Here is a 19610-nt window from a genome sequence, read left to right as displayed (position 1 = left end):
GAGGTATTTGCTTCCCACAAGAAATACAATTATTAACTTTTTCTGACATCTGTCTGGAGCAAGAAAAAGTTTCAACGGGGTACTTAGCTTTAATGAAGACTTCGGATCTGAAATTCGAATTTGAAAATCTCAGGAGTCGGCCGACCGGCACTTGCGAACTGCTATTGCTTTGGGCACCGCGGGGCAAGAAAGACTGAAAAAAATGGCGTCAGTTGCATCTTTTATACCCCTGGTGCACTGTCATCAGGGAGGAGGTGACAGCAACTGACGCCGGACCTAGACTTTGGAACTTGGGCCGACTGCGGGTAGCCTGATAGCAGGATAACCCAATGGTAATGACTGCAACAGTGAAACACGATGAACATCCATGGAATAGTAATTCTTTAGATCAGTCAGGAAAATATAGTGAGATTAGTTAAGTATTGTTTTTCTGTATCTGTGTGAATCTATTCATCTGTGTTATTTTTAATATTTCTTGTGACTGAAACTTGGGTGTTTATCGTAAATAGATATTTCATATTTTCATGTTCTTTTATTATTTATTATTAAATAGATTTAAACTTTTCATTGTGGCTGGTCCTATATAGAATATTTACCCTTTGAGAATACTTGTATTTATTTGGTGACACTGTGGCCACTCCTGAGAGCCTTGCCACATTGGTCAAACACTACCATTTGTATTAATATTAATTTCACTCAGTATAACTGGGTACCCTTGTAAAAGCCTTAGAGTAGCTGGCCTTGGAGTGGCTGGTGGCAGTAACTATGTTACAGTCTGGGCAAAGGGTAGCACAGTGAGTAAATTTGTGCCAGCCTTTCATCACAGGTGTGTGTGTGTGTGTGTGTGTGTGTGTGTGTGTGTGTGTGTGTGTGTGTGTGTAAATCAAATTTCAAAGTGTGTGCGTGTAAGCTACTTGGAGTAGGGACACAGAGCACTGGTTTCACAGAAAGGATGTTGGAGGACTTCGCTTGGACACTCGGCTGAGGACTCAACTCTACAGCTATGCCAGTGGGGAGTCTTACTGGGGGCTTGGAGAGACAGAGAAACACAAACCCCAGACTGAGTGTGTTCCTTGTGTGCTGTTAAGAGAAATTGTGCTTGATGTACTGTGTGTATCTATCTTTGTTCCAAGTGAACATCCCTCACCAGTGTCAGTGGTGAGGATTCAGGCTCCTTGATTACTAGCCAAGAGGGGGGATGTCACAACCACAGTAAACCAGAAGACATACTGAAATGTTATGTTTGTAAGTGCAAAGCTGAGTGTACTTGGTCCTTGCCTTATATCATTTAATTTTGCCATCCAGACTTTTTGTTTAAGCTTCTGATTTGGGTAACTGGTATGATTTCTTCCACTGCTAGCATGAGATGTTATCTTGGATGAGCACTTCTTTCGGAGTGAGTAGATATCCCTTTCAGCAAGTTAGTTATGGTGGTGGTGATGGATAGTGCAGCCGGAGACTTCAGCACAAGTACTATATGCGATTCAGAGCTTCAGAATGGCACCACTTGAAGAAAGGCAAGAAAAACTCCCAAGAGAACTCTGCTACTGAACAGATGTGTCAAACAAGGCCCAGTTTTTATGAACACTACCTTCAGACAGACTAAGAACAAAACTACTTGCACATCGCCTTGATCTCACTGACTACACTGTTATTAAACTTCGATCAAAAGGGTGTCTATGTCAAAAGGAAAATGTATGAAGCAGACAACTTCTAAACAGATGGTTCCTTGTTAAAGCTATTATGAATGTTCTGCTCAGTCAAAAACACTGTAGGCAGTCAAAATCACTCCAAAGGAGTTCAGAATCAAGCCCCTTAAAGAAGTTTCAGTTGTATGAAATGTTCACCATAACAACAGATCTCTGAAGGAGAAGTCATGTGTAAATTAATGTCTTGCAGATAGGCTTACAAACACAGTAGACTTGGAAAGTCTCTGTAGCAGTACCCATTTTTCCTCCATAAGCCTACATTAGTCTTCTTCTGGTGTGTATACAAATGGTGATCTTGTGCCACTAACCGACATCTTAATTCTTTCAAAGCACGGAATCTCAGGGGTACCTGCTTCAGACTAGTAGAAACTAAGGAAGTAATATACTGAACAAGAACACTGTAAACCAGACAGCAACAGTTACTTACATCTTCCTTCAATATACAGAATTCTGTCAGTTGCAGGGCAAAGTAATATGATATCCAAAAATTAGTAACCATTTCCAACTACAGTTATACCAAGACAAGGCCCATTATGGGGATGAAAAGTGGAAGGCAGCTCTTATCTACTGATGCCTTAAAGCGCCTCAGCCATAGTACAGATTGCTTTGTGAGAAATGAAGGGCCTGATTCCAAAAGAATTGCTCTCAGTGCAAGTGACTTACTCTGTTATAAGTCTGTCCTTATTCTGAAAGACTTATTCTTGGTTTAAGTGACTTACTTCAGTAATCCAAGACCAAAACAGACTATGAAGAACACAAAAGAAGTAGGCAGCCAGCAATACCACAGATCCGTGTATGATGAAAATCACTCCTTTAATAAAATTAAGCACTTTCATCAGACACCCTGACTTCATCAGAATACCAAGTCCACACAATGAAAAGTGGGATCTTTGCCCCCCCATTATTTTTGACTTTGTCCATTATTCTTGCACAAAGAAGTTGCAATACATGACCTCCTGTCATAGGGACTAGCATAGTCAGAAAGCTGGATTGGGCTAAATTGCATAACCTCTTTGTGAACGAGTTTTATGAGGCAAAATCAGGACGCATGAGAGATTTTTTTGCCAATACAGTGATGCACAAGGTAATAGCTTTAGAAATGGAAACATAATTTCTTGCCAGTGCGATCTTTAAGTACAGGTGATTACATTTTATGTTTGCCATGCAGACATCAGACCAAGGGTATGGCTTGCTACTGCACATCTCAGTGTGTCTTAATATGAAAATCTGCCCAAAGTCCTTTTTCAGTCACAATACAGCCATTTGGCAGAGTATTAACACTTGCAATATGAACTGCAAAGAGATGTTATTCATATTATTCGACAGTTACAGTGCAGGAAAGAAATTATATATACTTATAAACACACACATACACATATACATATATACATATATATATATATATATATATATATATATATATATATATTTTATTTTTTTTTTTTTTATTTAACATTTGTTGACCGGGAATGTCCGACTAGGTTCTACAGATCCTGTTTTCAGCGGAAGCCCAGGGAGAAATGCTCCAGAAGCATGTCTTTAGCATGTCTATATATCGTAGTTTTAGAATCAATCAAGAAAGTTTGACATTACATGATTTGGGTGTGGTTAAATATAATCACTATAAAATGAGATAACATGATTAACCCAGATCCTGAAAACATCTTCGTTTATATGCAGAAAAACATAAAATACAACAGAATGCTTATTTTTACTAATTTGTTTCTGGATGGAGACAGCCTTTTATATCAAAGACATGAGGAAAAGTACAGTTGTGTACACTTACCATAAATGTAGATGTTCGAGTGTATTCACTGTTGCAGTCATTACATTTGGGTTATCTGCCTGCAGGTAGCCCTCAGCCTGCCTGAATATCAAAGTCTTGGATCCCTGCGTCGGATGCTGACCCTTCTTCCATGACGTCAGGTCGTCAGGGGTATAAAACATTCAGCCGATGCCATTACATCAGTTTTTCTTGTCCCAGATGTCAGGTGCCCCCATAATAGGAAGCAATTATATGCTAGGTTACACCTCCAATAAAAAGCAAATACACCAAACAAGAAGAAAGGTATAGCCAAGAGAAGTCAGGGGGCTGGAAGGAGGGTAACCAGGACTGCAACAGTGAATATGAACATCTAAATTTATGGTAAGTGTACACAACTGTGCTATGTTCTTCATGTTTTACTGTTGCAGTCATTACATTTGGGTTGATTCCCAAAGCTAAGGAAGGGAGGAGGAAGTTAGAGAGTATTAGGACCAGCTATTAAGCCCTGCAAAATTGCAGTGGCAAAACCAGCTCTGGAGTTAGAAAAAATAGGCATGTGGTAATGCTTGGTGAAGGTATGTACAGAGCTCTAGGTAGCAGCTTCTAGGATGTCCCTGGTAGGGACACCTCTGAGAAAGGCTGTAGAGGTAGATGCAGCCCTGGTGGAATGTGATCTTATCCCCTGTGGGGTAGGTTTTCCATGGTGCTTATATAGCAGAAATGAATGCAATGGCCTATCCACTAAGAAATAGTTTGCTTTGAGATGGCCTTCCCCTCTGCCCCTGCAGCAAAGCCAACTAGCAGCTGTTCAGATTTTCTGAGAGGCTTAGTCCTGTTCAAATAAAATCTAAGTTGTCTGTGCACATCCAAAGAGTGCAGTATTCATTCTCCTTTGTTCTGTGGAGTAGGGAAAAAAGTAGGCAAATGAATGGACTGATTAAGGGCCACACTAGACACCACCTTGGGCATAAAGGAAGGATTGGTCCTGAGGGACACCCTGTCTGCATGGAAGATGATGAAGGGCTCCACTGCCATAAGGGCCTGTAATTCAGACACTCTTCTTGCTGAAGTGATGGCTAGAAGGAAGGCTGTTTTCCAAGAAAGGAATTTCAACTCAGCAGTTGCAGTTGGCTCAAAAGGAGGTAGAGTGAGCTTTTCCAATAAAAAGTTAAGGTCCCAGGCTGGAATAGGGGCTCTCCTGGGTGATCTTAAATTTCTGCCCCCTCTGAGGAATTGCTTTAGCAGGGAGTGAGAGAAGAGGGGTGGTTCAGTATTATAATGTGCTGAAATGACAGAGGCATGAATTTTAATTGATGAGAAGGAAAGGCCCTTGTGGAGCATCTCTGTTAAGTACTGAAGAATATGCGCTAAGCTAGGCACCGTAGTGCCCTTCCCCTGCGTCTGGCTCCAGGAACAGTATCTTCCACTTTTCAGCATAGGATTTTCTAGTACTAGGCCTCCTTGCCTCCAGAATGACATCTAGCACCAGCTTACTGAGTGATGCTACTGGAGAGCTCAAGGAATTAGCCAGGCTGCAAGGTTCAGGGTTTGAAGCTGAGGGTGCAGAATCTGGCCCTCCTGCTGGGACAGCAGGTAAGGGGTCTGAGACAGGTGTCGTGGTTCCAGCAGTGACATACTGCGTAAAAGGGGGTACCAGTGCTGGCATGACCAGTCTGGTGCAATCAGTATTGTCCTTGGTTTGTCCTTTTTGATCTTTAGCAGAACTTTTGAGAGGAGAGGCAGAGGGGGAAGGCATAAACTGAGAGGCTTTTCCAGGTGAAGGACAGGGCATCCACTTTCCAAGCTTGACTGTGGGAAGTCCTTGTGCAGAATTTGTCCAATTAGCAGTTTTGGGGGGGGGGGGGGGAAACAGGTCTATCTCTGGATTCCCTCATTTGTTTCTCAAAAGGGAATATCTTTGGGTCCAGTTTCCACTCTTGTGGGTCCATGAGCTTTCTGCTTAGGTCATCTGCCAGTGAATTTAGCTTGCCTGGCAGGAATTGAGCTTGCAGGTGCACTTGATAGCTCAAGTCTGTGTTCCACAGAGCCATGGCTAGTCTGCAGAGAGGGTACGAGTGGGTTCCCCTCTGCTTGTTTATGTACCACATAACAGTGGTGCTGTCTGTCTTTACCAATAATTGTCCTGGAAGACTGTGGTCCTTGAAGGCTGTCAGGGAATTCTGTACAGCTAACATTTCTTTTTGATTGATATGCAGGTGCATCTGACTCTGGTTCCATTTGCCCTGAATGCAATGCCCTGCCCAGTGAGCCCCCCATGCATAGTCTGATGCGTCTGTTGTTAGGGTTTGAGCAACAGGGGGTAGAGTGACTGGGAGCCCCTTGTTGTGGTAGTAGGCCTCTGCCCACCAAAGGAACTCTGTCTTTATGCAAGGAATGATAGGAATCATTGATTCCAGGTCCTGAGAATGCTGACACCATAGGCTTTTTAGATACCATTGTAGTTTCCTCATATGCAGTCTTGCATATGGAATTAGTAGAATGCAAGAGGCCATGAACCTCAGGGCTTGCAGGATTTTCCTTGCAGATAGCTGGGTCTTTGTGGCCAGTAGTTTGAAGTAGGCTGTCAAATAAACTGGCGTGAGGTAAGCCATCTGGGAAGATGTGTTCAAGCTTGCTCCCAGGAATACAATTTGTTGGCAGGGTACTAGATGAGATTTATTTTCATTTATGGTGTACCCCAGAGAGGTTAGAAGTTTCTTTACAAATGCCAGATGTTTTAGTAGCATGTCCTAGCTTTCTGTCTAAATTAGAGAATCGTCCAGGTATGGGTATATTTGAATGTTTCTTTCCCTGCAAAATGCAATCACTGGAGCTAGGCACTTTGTGAATACCCTGGGTGCAGTAGATAAGCCAAGCAGAGAACTGATAGTGCATGGATCCTGCCCTGAAGCGTAGGTATTTCCTGCAAGATTCCCTTATTGGGATGTGCAGGTAAGCTTCCTTTAAGTCTAAGGTTGCCAACCAGGCATCTTTGCCTAGCATAGGATGCAGCTGTTGAAGTGTTAGCATTTTGAATTTTGGCATTACCAAAAAGGTGTTTAGAGTAGAGAGGTCCAGGACAGGATGCCAGCAGCTGTCTTTTCTGAGTACCAGGAAAAGTCTTGAGTAAAAACCTTGTCCCCTTTCTTCTGCTGGGACAGGCTGAATAGCCCTGATACTTAGAAGAGAGAGAACCTGCTGTTGAGCCTCTGGCCACTGATTTGGGGGTAGGCCTGGACAACCGTTTGGGGTTGGTAAGGTGTGGAAGTGGAATCTGTATCCTTGGAAAACTATATTTAAAACCCATTTGTCCTGGGTAATGAGTTCCCAGTTTTTTGCATGCCTGGTGATCTTTCCCCCTAAGGGAGCAGGCAGCTGAGCAGGGCTTGGAAGGTTTACGGTTAAGTCATTGTGACATTTTTCCATAGGGGGGGTATCTTACTACTTCCAGCTTTGGAAGTGGGAGCCCCCCACTGCTTAGGCCTGTGAGTACATTGAGACTGTAGCCTAGGTGGTCTGCTGTTCCTGGGTTTGGACTGAGAAGGCCTGGATGAGACAGGAAAGGACCAATTCTTAGAAGGCCAATGCCTACTAAATCGGGGAGGCTGTACTTGCAGGAAATCTTTTAACAGTTTGTATAGATTTAGCTTTTTCCTCCATCTTTTTAAGGACTACTTCTGCTTTTTTACCAAACAGGTGGTCTTGATTTAAGGGAGCATCCAGTAATTTAGCTTCAACATGATCTGGCAATGTTTGCTCCTTAAGCCAAGCATGCCTTCTAAGAACAGACCCAGTGACAGCAGCCCTGCAAGATGCTTCTAAAAAGTCAAAACCACACTGCAAAATATGTTTACCAACTTGTTCAGAAGAATGCATTAAATCCTGTAAATCTTTTTTTTCAGCACAGTCAGGAATCAACATCAATTTTTGTTTAAGTAGTCCCATAATATGCTGCTGATACTTTAACATATGAAACTGGCAGTTTAAGACCCTAATGGCCAAAGTAGCAGAAGTGTATACCTTCTTACCCCATCTGTCCAAGGCCCTGGAATCTCTATCAGAGGGAGTAAGGTTTTTGGCAGTAGTAGCCTTAATGCCTTTAGGTCCCTGGGGAAATGATCTCTGGGTCCGCAGTAGGATTTTTGAAGAGGAACTTATGAGAGTCAGGTACTCTGTAATACCTGTCAGGTTTCCTGGGAGCTGGAGGTAAAGTGTCTGGGGCCAGGCTATATTCCAAGAAAGCATCTACAATGTCCAGGACAGGAGGGATAGCTAAAGGTCTGTGTTGAGGAAGGAGTAAGAATTCCCTAAGCCTCTTTTTGGAGTCAGAGTAATCCTGGTTTTCTCAGCGGAAATGCTCCCTAAGAGTGTGCAAGGTTTCACCAAAAGAAAAATCTTCTGGAGGGGAAGCAGAGGGAATGGAGTCCTCTGCATCAGAATCCTCATAGGTAGATAAGGGCAAATCCTGGTAATCAAAAGAACGGAAATTTCAGAATCCTGATCAGAAGAATCAGAAGGAAAATCAGTTCTAGGTCTCTTATAGGGTGAAGGCTCGCTTCCCCCAATTAAAGTAAAGGTCTACAGCCATTCTTATCATTTGTTTTTTAGGCATATGGGCCTGACCATGCAGTTTGGACGTCGGTTTTCTAGGCGTGGGTCGAGTTGTAGGCCTTAAAGTAGAAGATGGCGTCGGTTTGAAATGCAAGTCAGTAGGCCTGAATACACCCTCAGAAGCTGGTGCCTGCACAGTGGCTCTGGACCCATCCAAGGTAGAGACATCCGCAGGTTCCATGGTCGAAGAAGCATCTTGCAGCATACCGGACTCCGAATGGGTCTCAGTAGAGGCCTGCGAATCTGAAGTAGTGGGTATCAGGAGCTGCGAAAGTGCCTCACTGAGTACCGGCGAACTGAAGCGTTGTCGGCAGCTTTGGACCTATGTGGTCTGTCTCTGTCTTTAGCTTTACGTTTTTTTGGAATGTCAGCAGTTGGATGGCTTACCAAAGCCATTTCTGGATAGTTAAACCGAGTACCAAAATAACTTGCAGCAAAAATAAACCGACGACGAATAGTTTGGGGTTGAATAAGGCACAAAACCAACAGTGAGTGATGTTGTGGTCTGGGCCTAAGCAAGGAATGCAGTACGAATGAAAATCTTTATGAGGTATTTGCTTTCCACAGGTAATACAATTGTTAACTTTTACTGACATCGGGGTACTTAGCTTTCTTGAAGACTTTGGTTTTGAAACTCGAAAATTAAAATTTCAGGAGTTGGCCGACCGGCACTTGTGAACTGCTTGCTTCGGGCACCGCGTGGCAAGAAAGACTGATGTAATGGCATTGGCTGTATGTTTTATACCCCTGACGACCTGACGTCATGGAAGAAGGGACAACATCCGATGCAGGGATCCAAGACTTTGATATTCAGGCCGGCTGAGGGCTACCTGCAGGCAGATAACCCAAATGTAATGACTGCAACAGTGAAACATGAAGAACATCACCGTGAAATAAAAAAAAAAAAAGCACAATACAAGAATGACATGATGGGAGCTGGTGTATAGCTTGCAAAGAAATGGGGCTACTTTACACATACTATAAGTGTGAACTGTAACAGCGTCCATTTTGTGTACAAACAAAGAGTTTGCATGCCAATGTGTACAGTGTTTATGAATAGGGTGGCCATCACCAGAATGAATTAATAATCAACAATAAAAGTTTATATACACAAGAATGCTAAGAACAATGTGAAAAAAGAGGATGTGAAAAAATGGATATTTGAGGAAATGTAGAAGAGCAATAGGCATTAACTCTGAACTCTGACAACATAGGTTCTATAAGACAAATAAGACTGTACTCATAGCAGTACTTCACTAGAACATCCAAATCTGGCTACATATGTGCTCTACATACAGAACATTCTCACTAAAAGTAGTTTAAAATATTTCAGACTCTTTCTGAGTCTTTGCGTTATACCCGATTCTTAGCACCAAAAGGGCAGAAACTTCTTTTGTTGCACTTTATGTGCTTGCCTATTTAATACTAACTACATACATGGGTATCCTCAGAAATCCAGAAAGACCTGCCACATTTCTTTCTTGATTAGAAACATCCATCCAACCCTAACCCACTCCCAGAAACATGCAAGAACTCATTTTCTTCCTCTTTGAAAATATATGAAGCTGCACTACTAAAAGCACCAGATTTGCTGAAGAACATCATTTGTGTTTATTTCTTATAGGTTCATAGGTTCATAGGTTGGTACTAGGCTATCAGCCCTAGGGCCTATACAAGCCTAGCCATAACAATTCCCTGGCTATTTCATCCCACATTATTTACTTTCCTGGACCTCTGTCTAGCAGGGCGACTGACGTGATCCCTGGGGTGAATTTCCTTTCTCCCATCCAATCGTCAAGGTTCCTCTTGAAGAGGTCCAAAGAGGCACTATGCTTGACATGTATGGGCAATCTATTCCAGAGTCTGGGGAGTCTCTGGGTCAGGAACCTATCCCTCCAGCATGTTTTGTTTATTGTGATGACAAGGTTTAGATCCCTGGAGTGTGTAGCTCTGAGGGATTGGGATTTCTTTAAGTGTAGCATGTCCAACAGCTCTGGGTTTGACATGGCCTTGTATGTTAAGCAGAGATCGCCTCTGAGTAGACGATATGCGACAGAGTATAGCTAGAGTTTTTTAAGGCGGTCAGCGTAGGGCATCTGCTTTAGGCCTGTGATTCTTTTAGTGAGGTATTTCTGAGGCCTTTCCAGTTGTTGCAGATGTCTTGAGAGATACATACCAAATGGGGCGTTGTATTCTATAATGGGTCTAATGAGGGATGAGTACAGTGGGACAATGACCTCCTTTTTTCTGGATGAAAAGCCCTTCGTGATGAGGTGTGCCACATAGAAGGATTTCCTGACTGTTGTGGCGATGTGGTTATCGAAGGTGAGACCACTGTCCACCTGTGTCCCTAAGTCTCTTATCACACTTTCTGTGTTTAGTGTACTGCCACCTATATGGTAATTCATGGATACATGTTTTTTCCCAAAGGGATAACAATACATTTCTTGGCATTGAGCTTGAGCCCATGGCTCTGGCACCAAGCATCTGTTTCTGTAAGGCCCTTTTGTAGAGTATCCACATCATTTGGGGATTCAATAATGGCTCCCAGTTTGCAGTCATCTGCAAACTTTGTTAGCCAGAGTCCCTTAGTGTTGACCTGTACTTCAGAGAAGTAGATGCCAAACAAGAGCGGCCCCAGGACTGAACCCTGAGGTACTCCACTTGTCACTTGTCTGGAGCTGGATTTGGAGTCGACTACTTTTGCAGTGTGGGTTCTATCAGTAAGCCATTTAGCAACCCATTGGGTGACATGGGGATTAATGCCCAACTTAGTAAGTTTATCTATGATTCCAGAGTGGGGGATGGTGTCAAAGGCCTTGGCAAGGTCTAGATAGGCTGTGTGGACCACCTTAGCCTTGTCCATGGCTCTGGAGACTGATTCAAAGAAGTCAATCAGGTTCAGGAGACAAAATCGGCCCTTCACAAACCCAAGCTGGGTGGGGTCCAGTGTTTGAAGGTTGCCAATGTCTTTGTTTATAAGTTCCATGATAATACGCTCCATGGCCTTGCAGATAAGGCTTGTCAGACTGATGGGACAGTAGTTTCCGGGATCCAAGGTGGATCCCCCCTTGTGGATTGGGATAACTGTAGCTCTGAGCCACTCAGTGGGCACGAAACCTGAGGTGAGGCTATGATTAAACATGACACTTAGGTGAGGTGCCAGTTCATATTGTAGTTCATGTAGTACACAGCCCGGGATGTCATCTGGTCCCATGGATGCTGTATTCTTGGCTTTAGAGAGTGCGTTTTGTACCTGTGTGGCCGTTATTACTGGAATTTGGCAATCTTCGGTATTGAGATGGGCCATTTAGGGGTGAGAGGGGTGAAGTTGGCACTGAATCGATCTGCCAGGATATTGGCAATATCCTTTGGATCAGTATATTTAATGCCATTCTGTTTTAGCTCAGAGCAGATCTGAGCATTGCCATTTAGATTCTTGACATAGTTATAGAATGCTTTGTGGTTGTCTTTGGAATCTTTGGCAATTTTATTTTCGTAACTAGCTTTGGAGGATTTTATGAGGCATCTCAGTTTCTTACTGAGGCTAGTAAGGGAGTTTTTTGCATCCTGGGATTTTCTTCTTTTCTGCAAAAGTTTCTTCCTTTTGTTGCAAAGTTTGTTTATGGCAGGGGACCACCAGATTGGCTTCCTTTTTTTGGATGAGAGCATTTTGGTTCTGTTTGGGATGGCACGATTCATGCATGAGTGGATGTGCTCGTACAGTGCCTTAGTGTAGGATTCAGCAGTTGAACTTTCAGTTCCCGTCTGCATGGGTGTTATGAAGTTTGTCACTTCTGACTTGAGTAGTATGAAGTTGGCTTTGGAGAAGTTTTTTATGGTGGTTTCTTTACTGGGGGGTGGGGGTGGGATGTGGATGTTAAGGGTGATTAGCTTATGGTCAGACCTGACTAACGAGGGGGTGACCATAGGTATGGAGCATTGATTTCCCATGTTGGTAATGACCAGGTCTAGGATATTGGAGCCCCTGGTGGGACTATGGATTAGTTGATCCAGGGCATTGGAATTTATGAATTCCAAGAACCGTTCAAAGGTGTTGGGACATGAGTAGTTTTCCCAGTTAATGGCAGGGTAGTTAAAATCACCCAGTATTAGGGTGTTTGGTTCTATCTTAATATTTTCCAGTATGTTTAGAAAGGTGTAGTGAGAATTTTGGGGTATGGAGCAAGCTACAATTTGGATTGCAGTCTTACCTAGTGTTAGTTGCACTTGGAGAATTTCAGACACATTGTGTTGGCCAACTAGCCTGGTGGTGTGAATATCCTTGGTGAATATTGACACTCCTCCACCTTTAGTGTTTCGGTCCTGGTTTGGTGGCCGAAAAGTGTGGTAAGAGTTGTAGCCTGGTATTGCAGGGGTGCTCTCTGGAGCCTTGAACCAGGTCTCAGTTACTGCACAGATATCGATATTCTCCATTTTTAGGAGTGCCTTGAGAGAGTGCATTTTGAGGTTTAGACTTCTAGCATTGAGTAGCATTACCTTCAGATTTTGCATGCTTGTACCTGTTACGGTGGTTCAGTTTTCTTTTATTTTAGCTCACTTGCTGTGGGATAATTGAGTACAGCTTCTTGACATCTCTCTTAATATTGTTCATTTACAATATTCAGTTTTGTCTGAAAATCTTAAAGATGTTGAAAGCTCTTATATTTCTAACAAAGAAAAATAGTTTTACTGTATTAACAAGAAATGTTGCACCAACAATACTCAGTGATAATGTAAACTGTAAACAAACACCGTATTTATTACATTAGGAAATATTAAGTCATAGTCTCTCCATACATCATATGTGAACTGAAAAAGGGAACACGGCTAATATAAATGGTTCATCTCAGCTATTAGAGTAAAAATAGCCTACCTGGAAGTTCACAGAGGAAGGATGGAGATAAACAAAGCCATCATTTCTTGTGATAAATCTCAGTTCTGCTGCTTTTGGTTGTGTCTTTACAGCACCTGTACTTGTTTGTTGATATTTATCATCCGGAGTAGATACCTGTACAATGAACAATAGAAAACTGGCATCAACAGTGCACAAAATCTAAAGCATTCAGTGATTTGCATTCACCATCTTTACCATATGAGAATTTGTGACACAAACTTCACCCGAGCTACAAAGAGAAAAGTAGGACCATAGTTCATCAGTTTCCCTGTCTGAGTATGAGCTCAGGGATAAAATACTCCATTCACAGTAATCTATACTATCAATAAAGATAACAAGTAAACTCAGAGTCAACCCCAACCCCCAAACAATTAGCTCTTAAGATTAAACACTGTGTAACAAATTTTAATTAACAGTGCCAGTCATTGTATTCTTTTAAAGGAGTATTCTCGTAGTAGTCGCTTGATGTTTTGTGTGTAACGTAACGGCCATGATTAAGTTATAATTTTTTAAGAAAATATAAACAGTCCCTAGATGCTGTACAGTAAATCCAGATCAAACTCACATAGCTGTGTATGCCAGACTTTAATTTTGCTATACTCACAGTTTTCTTCTCATATTATGTTAATTTCTAACATTATCCAAAGCAAACAGTAAAATACAGAAAGTGATACGTAATTAACAACATAACTCCTTTTAAATTATCTGTGTAATGCTATTAAATTATTTTGGTCTATTTGTAATATATTGAGAATATTAGCTGTAACATGACATTTCATCATTATGTTACTGGAGTGAACTAAAAGATTTAATAACCAGTGTGTCTGCATCTCTCTCACACACTTAACATGCAGCACTTTACTACATATGTTTCCTGGTTTATTAATAACCAAAATGCATACAATTACTAGTAATGAACTTCAGTCCAACAAATGGCAAATAAATCATAAGATCAGGATTACATTGTATACTTTTAATGCAGTCATTGCTAATGCATGTTTGTTTTAATGCACTCAGCCTATCTTCAAGGTCGAATAACTTACTAGGGGATTTGCTAGACAAACAGTAAACAATGAAGGCCAAAAGACAAAATCTGCCACTGTGGATAAATAGTTTTACTACCATGTATACTATGTAAACAGTGACTTAACCCATAAAGTAACATTCATGTCTAAGTCAGTGTAACAAAATATACCAATGAAATAAGTAAAAAGGTTACATAGAAATACTAAATAGACAAAATCAAAAAAGTCCCTGGCAAACCAGATTGAGTCTTCAGTGTGTAATACATTACATCTAATTTGAAGGATGTATGTTGGTAATATGCAAATAATTCCTTAAGGACTTAACAAGTGTTCCTATAGCAATGAGAACATAAATAAAGGCTTTTGACTCCTTGCCACAAGATAGCTGAATAACATTTAGAAAAATCCTGATACAAAGAAGGGGGTGCAGACTTGAGAAAGGTGATACAATTAGTCAGATGTGATCTTCCTATGAAAACTCAAAAGATTGTTAGCATTAATGCTGGTTATGTTAATCTAAATTAACCTAATGTTATTCATTATGTTGAATAATACATATTTAAATATTTTACAAAAAAAAATCTGAGACTGCATAAAATTTTTCACACAAACCTTTACTTCTTCTTAACAACATTTTTGGGCCCTTATTTTCACTGTTGGCCCTCCATAATTCCACTCCACATACATCATTTTTCCTTCACATAAAGCAAGTCAATTATATGATCATACAGCAGTCCTAGGAAGGATTTTCTAAAATCTGTGTAAGGGAATGCGAAACTGGATGGGGAGAATAGCCTACTTCCCAGAAGGGTAAGGGTATGAAGATGGTCTATACACATTTCAATAAACAAGACAGTAAAAAGGTCATATAGATAAATCACTCAGTAAAAACAGCAAGAAAGTCAAGCTAGAGTCTTCAATGTGTATCAGCTTAAGCCTCCTGTAGTGGAAACCCATAGGATATATACATATGACCCCTTAAGGACATAAAAGTGTTTCAGCTACATGGCAGTGACTTTTTGCTTTTTATGTCTATGGATAAATTCAGGCCAATAAAGTAAATTGAAGAGTTGTCACTCTCTGGAAAAAAACATATGGGTACAAAACTGACTTTGAAAAAGTAGTGGAAGGCACAATTGTTCTGGAAGAATGCATTCTGATGACTCCCCTAAGGCACTTACCTAAGGTATCATAGCATAATCCAATGCAATGGCTATCATGTTCAAATTAGTTTGTTTCCCCATAGGAAACCCAACTTCTTAGATGCAAAAAAGGTGATCTGATTTCTTGACTGTAGTTCTGCAAACATACCTTCTGGGAACCATCTCGTGTTTAAGATGTCCTGGCCTTTGGTTTTTTGATGATGACAGAAGGGGGCTGGATCTACTGATTTAGTTAGGGTAATGTCTTGATATGACTTTAGGTTAGAGGAAAGGGCGGACAGAAACAGTAGTTCTTCTGTTATGGAGAATAATGTAAGGCTCTTAGCAAAAAATTAACTGAATCCTGCAATAAAAACTATCTGGTTGGAAGAAGTTTGTTTCCTCATTGGGGAAAAAAAATTCAGGTACATGATAGCTCTTCAGTATTTAGTCTGTTGCCACCAGCAACACTGAGGTACTTAAATAGAGAAGAAAAAAAAAACAAAGTATAATAAAAGTATATCCTCTTCTTCACCTTCTTGAGGATGTGTCTGTCATACTGCCACAACTCTACATCTTCTAATTCTGAGGTTGTACAGCTCTTGGCTATAATGTAATACTCTTAAAGCAAAACCAAATACTCCCTCAGGTTCTGCAACCTCATATGTGGCATATTTAACCCATGAGAACACAGATAAAATCAAAAACCTGACATTTCAATAATTTTAAATCAATGTTTTCAGACAAGACGAAATGGATGAGAATGAAATGCTGTTTCCCCAAACTTCTTAGATGTGAGTGAAACAAAGTTAGACTTCTTGATATGCAAACATTATGAGTACTTCACCTGGCTGCAAGTACAACCAGAAATGACAATGGAACCACTCATCACATAAAACTTTTTTTGCATAACCTCACTAACAATGACCACAATGCACTGCACAATCAGAATACTCCATTCATTACCAAGCAAAAGACAATGTACACCTGAAGGGAGGGTGTTCCTACAGCCAGTCCTCTGCTTATCCCTAGTTTAGTCCTGCTAGGTGGTTGTCCTAAGAGAACACAGCCTTGATAACCATGGCCTGAATAGAAGACATCAGCCGGAAGGTGATGCCCAGCTTACAATGCTTTGCAAAGTATGTTAGGTTGATCAAGCAGCCACTCCACAAATGTTATCCATTATGGAAGAAGAACATAAGCATAAAAACACTTTGGTAGAATATGCTTTAGGATAGTTTTGCATTGTTTTGCCATGTTTTTCATACAGTAAGACAAAGTAAGTTGAAAGCTACCTGAAAAGGTATGGTTTAGTAGCGTTTTGCTTTTGCATCCTTTGGTGAAGAAAATTAAGTTAATCATTTCATCTTACAGACTTCCGTTGCTAGCTAATACCAGAATTGCCTAGGGACATCCATACAATGAAGTAAATACTTTTCTTGGTTACAGTACTGTGACAAGAAATCTGGCAAAGTATTTTCAGTTAGTTTCTGTGGCTACTCCAGGCACACAAAGGAATGGATAAGATGGAACAAAGTCCTTTCTTTATGACAGCTCATGAAAGGAAGGGTCATGGATAAGATTTATAAATTAGAAAATAATCTGTCTGAGGTAACTACAACTGGAATCAATTCATTCCAAACAAGAATTTAACTCTGTTAAGGCTGTTGGCTTGAAAGAAAGAACAATATGCTTCTCCAGCATAAAGTAAATATCCCAAGGGGTACAGGGTTCCTGACTACTGAGCAAAGAAAAAAAGTATCATAGAGAAAGGCCTTAAAGCTTTTAGGGTAGCCAATGACTTACATTCTTAAATAAAATTAATGTAACAGAACAAACAATTAAATAGTCTTTAAATGGAAGAGTAGCTATGGTTAATATCAAAAAGCTCTAAAAAAAATAAAGGACCAAATTCATCAGTAAGGCGAAGGGGTTTATGCTCTTAACCGTAGCTCACAATAAAATATATATATATATATATATATATATATATATATATATATATATATATTCCATTTATCTCTTCAAGATTTGTAAGCAAAAGGAAGTTAATAGCAGGAAATGAAAGCAATGATTCTAGCCAAAAGGTCTTTAGATCTTTCCACTACCAGAATTGAATTAAACCAAGCTATTAATCAGGAGAATTGGTGGATTCTCCATGGGGGTGGTCACACAACAACTACTTATGATAAACATGTTGAAGCAGAGAGGCTAGACAAAACTGTTGTAAGACAGGAAGCCATACCTGACTGTGCCAGTAAGTAATGTCTTTCGGCTCTTCCCGGTTAGGGGTCACCACAGTGGAACTCCAGTCCGCTCATGACTGGCAGTGGATTGTTACGGTGCCGAGTTGCCAGCCCGACTCCCAACCTTCAAAGAAGGCATGCCCATTCACGCATGCACCTACCTGCATGTCTTTAGCGTCACTCGACCACAGGGAGGACATGCAGACTCCACACAGAAGGCGCTCCAGCCGAGAATCGAATGGGAGAACCTTTTGCTGTGAGGCGACATTGCTAACCGCTGCACCACCGCGGCCCTAGGACTGTGCCAGTATATAATAAATATCATCACTGTCCAGTTAATTCAGTGGTCTAGAAAATAAACTTTGAAATAAGCAGAAACAAAGGAAAGGCACACATCAAATATTTGGATTACGTCTATGTTAAAGAACCTACATTCTTGCCATGAAGAAGGGAATCAGGTAAAATACTTCTGAAATTTGATTTTGGTGGGGAATGCAAGAAAATCACAAATGGAATGATCCCAATTTCTGAATGGAAACACTTCATTTAATCAAATATTCTAATATTGAATGTTTTTCAGTTGGCAGAAGTGATCAAAACTCATTTGATCACATCTAATGGCATTAGCTTTGTGTGAGAATGTGAACAGTGGGGATAAGAGAATTTGCCCTTTCCCCACTGTAAAGTGATCTCAGATTTGGTATATATATATCTAGCATGGGGTGGGGTGGGGTGTGTGTGCGTGGGGGGGGGGGGGGGCTGCCTCCTGCAAAAATCATGAGTTTTTTTTTTTTTTTGCTTTTTTGATCCTTTTGGATCAATGTTTTTTATTTTTTGATGTATTTGTACTTTGATATTTCGAAATGCATCCATTCTGAATATAATTTTGACTCTGAATGACTTAGAAACCACTTTTGAGACATCAGGGTTTTAGTTCCAGTCTATCTACTAGGCCTGGAATATGCATTACAAACAACAAAAAATTAAGTCTTGAAACCCCACTCCCACACTTTTGTGGCACTTCAGCAGACAGGGTAGAGTGTGTTTGTTTTGGACTGCTGATACACCACACAACTGTCGTACTTCTGAATGAAAAGAGCTACAGCCTGGTAGAATTCATTTTTGCATGGCTTAAAGAGACAGGAACACTACTCTAATTTCCTTTTTGATTAAGAAGTTTTCATTCTCAAATGGACCGAAGATCAGATCTTAGGTTACATGATTCTGACCTTTCCACCCTAGGAAAGAAGTATTCACTGTAAGTGTAGTTTTGGGACAAGAATATCTCTAGCATGATGAAATTCTGACTGCTGCAATCAAGGTGGATCAGATCTCATTTGATTATGGAGCCTTGAGTATCCATGCTAATACCCTCATATGATATCTTATATCTGACACCATTGGAATGAAGACTGCCATATGACCCTGAACCTGGAATCAGATGCTCATTAGAGGGTACTTGTATTTCAGATGAAGCAGGGATGTGGACAAAATGTCCAAGACTTTTTCTAATGACGAAGATGTCTGGCATATCTTGGTATTTAAGGAACAACTTAAAAAAATAAGAAGATGGGCTGAAGACAAATGGGACTTTGCAAAGCCAATAGTGATCCCTAAGGAATGAAAGGTGTGGAACACATCTCAGTTGTTGGTCATTAGGAGCCAGTCATCCATATAAGGAAACAGTTTATGTCCATTGTAGATGTAGGTAGCCAGCTACTACTGCCATGAACTTTTGACAGTCCAGAAGTTCAGGTCCCATGTAGGGGAGTTCTTTAAAACAGAACAGACATGGATTAATCTCCTATAAGTTAGTGATTTGCCAGCTATGCTGGGTCGCAGTTCTGCTCACCTCAAAGTAATGGTAGTTAATTCATGGTGAAAATACATGTGTCAGCTAAGGTTTAAATCAAACTGATGTCTAAGACATCTCAAAATCATACGTAAGTGAACTGATGGGGGGTGTAGAGGGTATTGCTTTACTTAAACTGAGAACTATTTCCACTTGCAGACATAGGCCTTCCAAGTTGGAAGTTTCTAGCAACCTCAATATCCTCTGAGATACTAAGCCGGAAAATCTGAAAGAATCAGATGGTAATGTAACAACAGGCAGATCTTGAGGTGAAACTGGCTATTGCTTCAGCTGTAAAGTATTTCCGTGGCTTGGACCAGGAAAATTATATGCATCACTACGAACTTTAAAGCCTGAAAACAC

General features: G+C 40.8%; 1 protein-coding gene across 4 annotated transcripts in view; it reads right to left on the bottom strand.

Annotated features, from left to right (window-relative positions):
* Positions 1–19610, bottom strand: part of DHX57 (DExH-box helicase 57) — a 2066546-nt gene that overhangs the window by 135199 nt on the left and 1911737 nt on the right. For all 4 annotated transcript variants that reach the window (XM_044057412.1, XM_044057439.1, XM_044057430.1 and 1 more), the window contains one exon: positions 12962–13096. In XM_044057412.1, coding sequence (XP_043913347.1) covers positions 12962–13096 — 135 coding nt within the window. The remainder of the gene's footprint in view (positions 1–12961; positions 13097–19610) is intronic.

Source organism: Protopterus annectens, chromosome 1.part2 (genome assembly GCF_019279795.1).
Source record: "Protopterus annectens isolate FY-2018-M chromosome 1.part2, PAN1.0, whole genome shotgun sequence".
Taxonomy (NCBI): Eukaryota; Metazoa; Chordata; order Ceratodontiformes; family Protopteridae; genus Protopterus; species Protopterus annectens.
The sequence above is the reverse complement of the archived record's forward strand: the minus strand, read 5'-3'. Positions and strand labels throughout refer to the sequence as shown.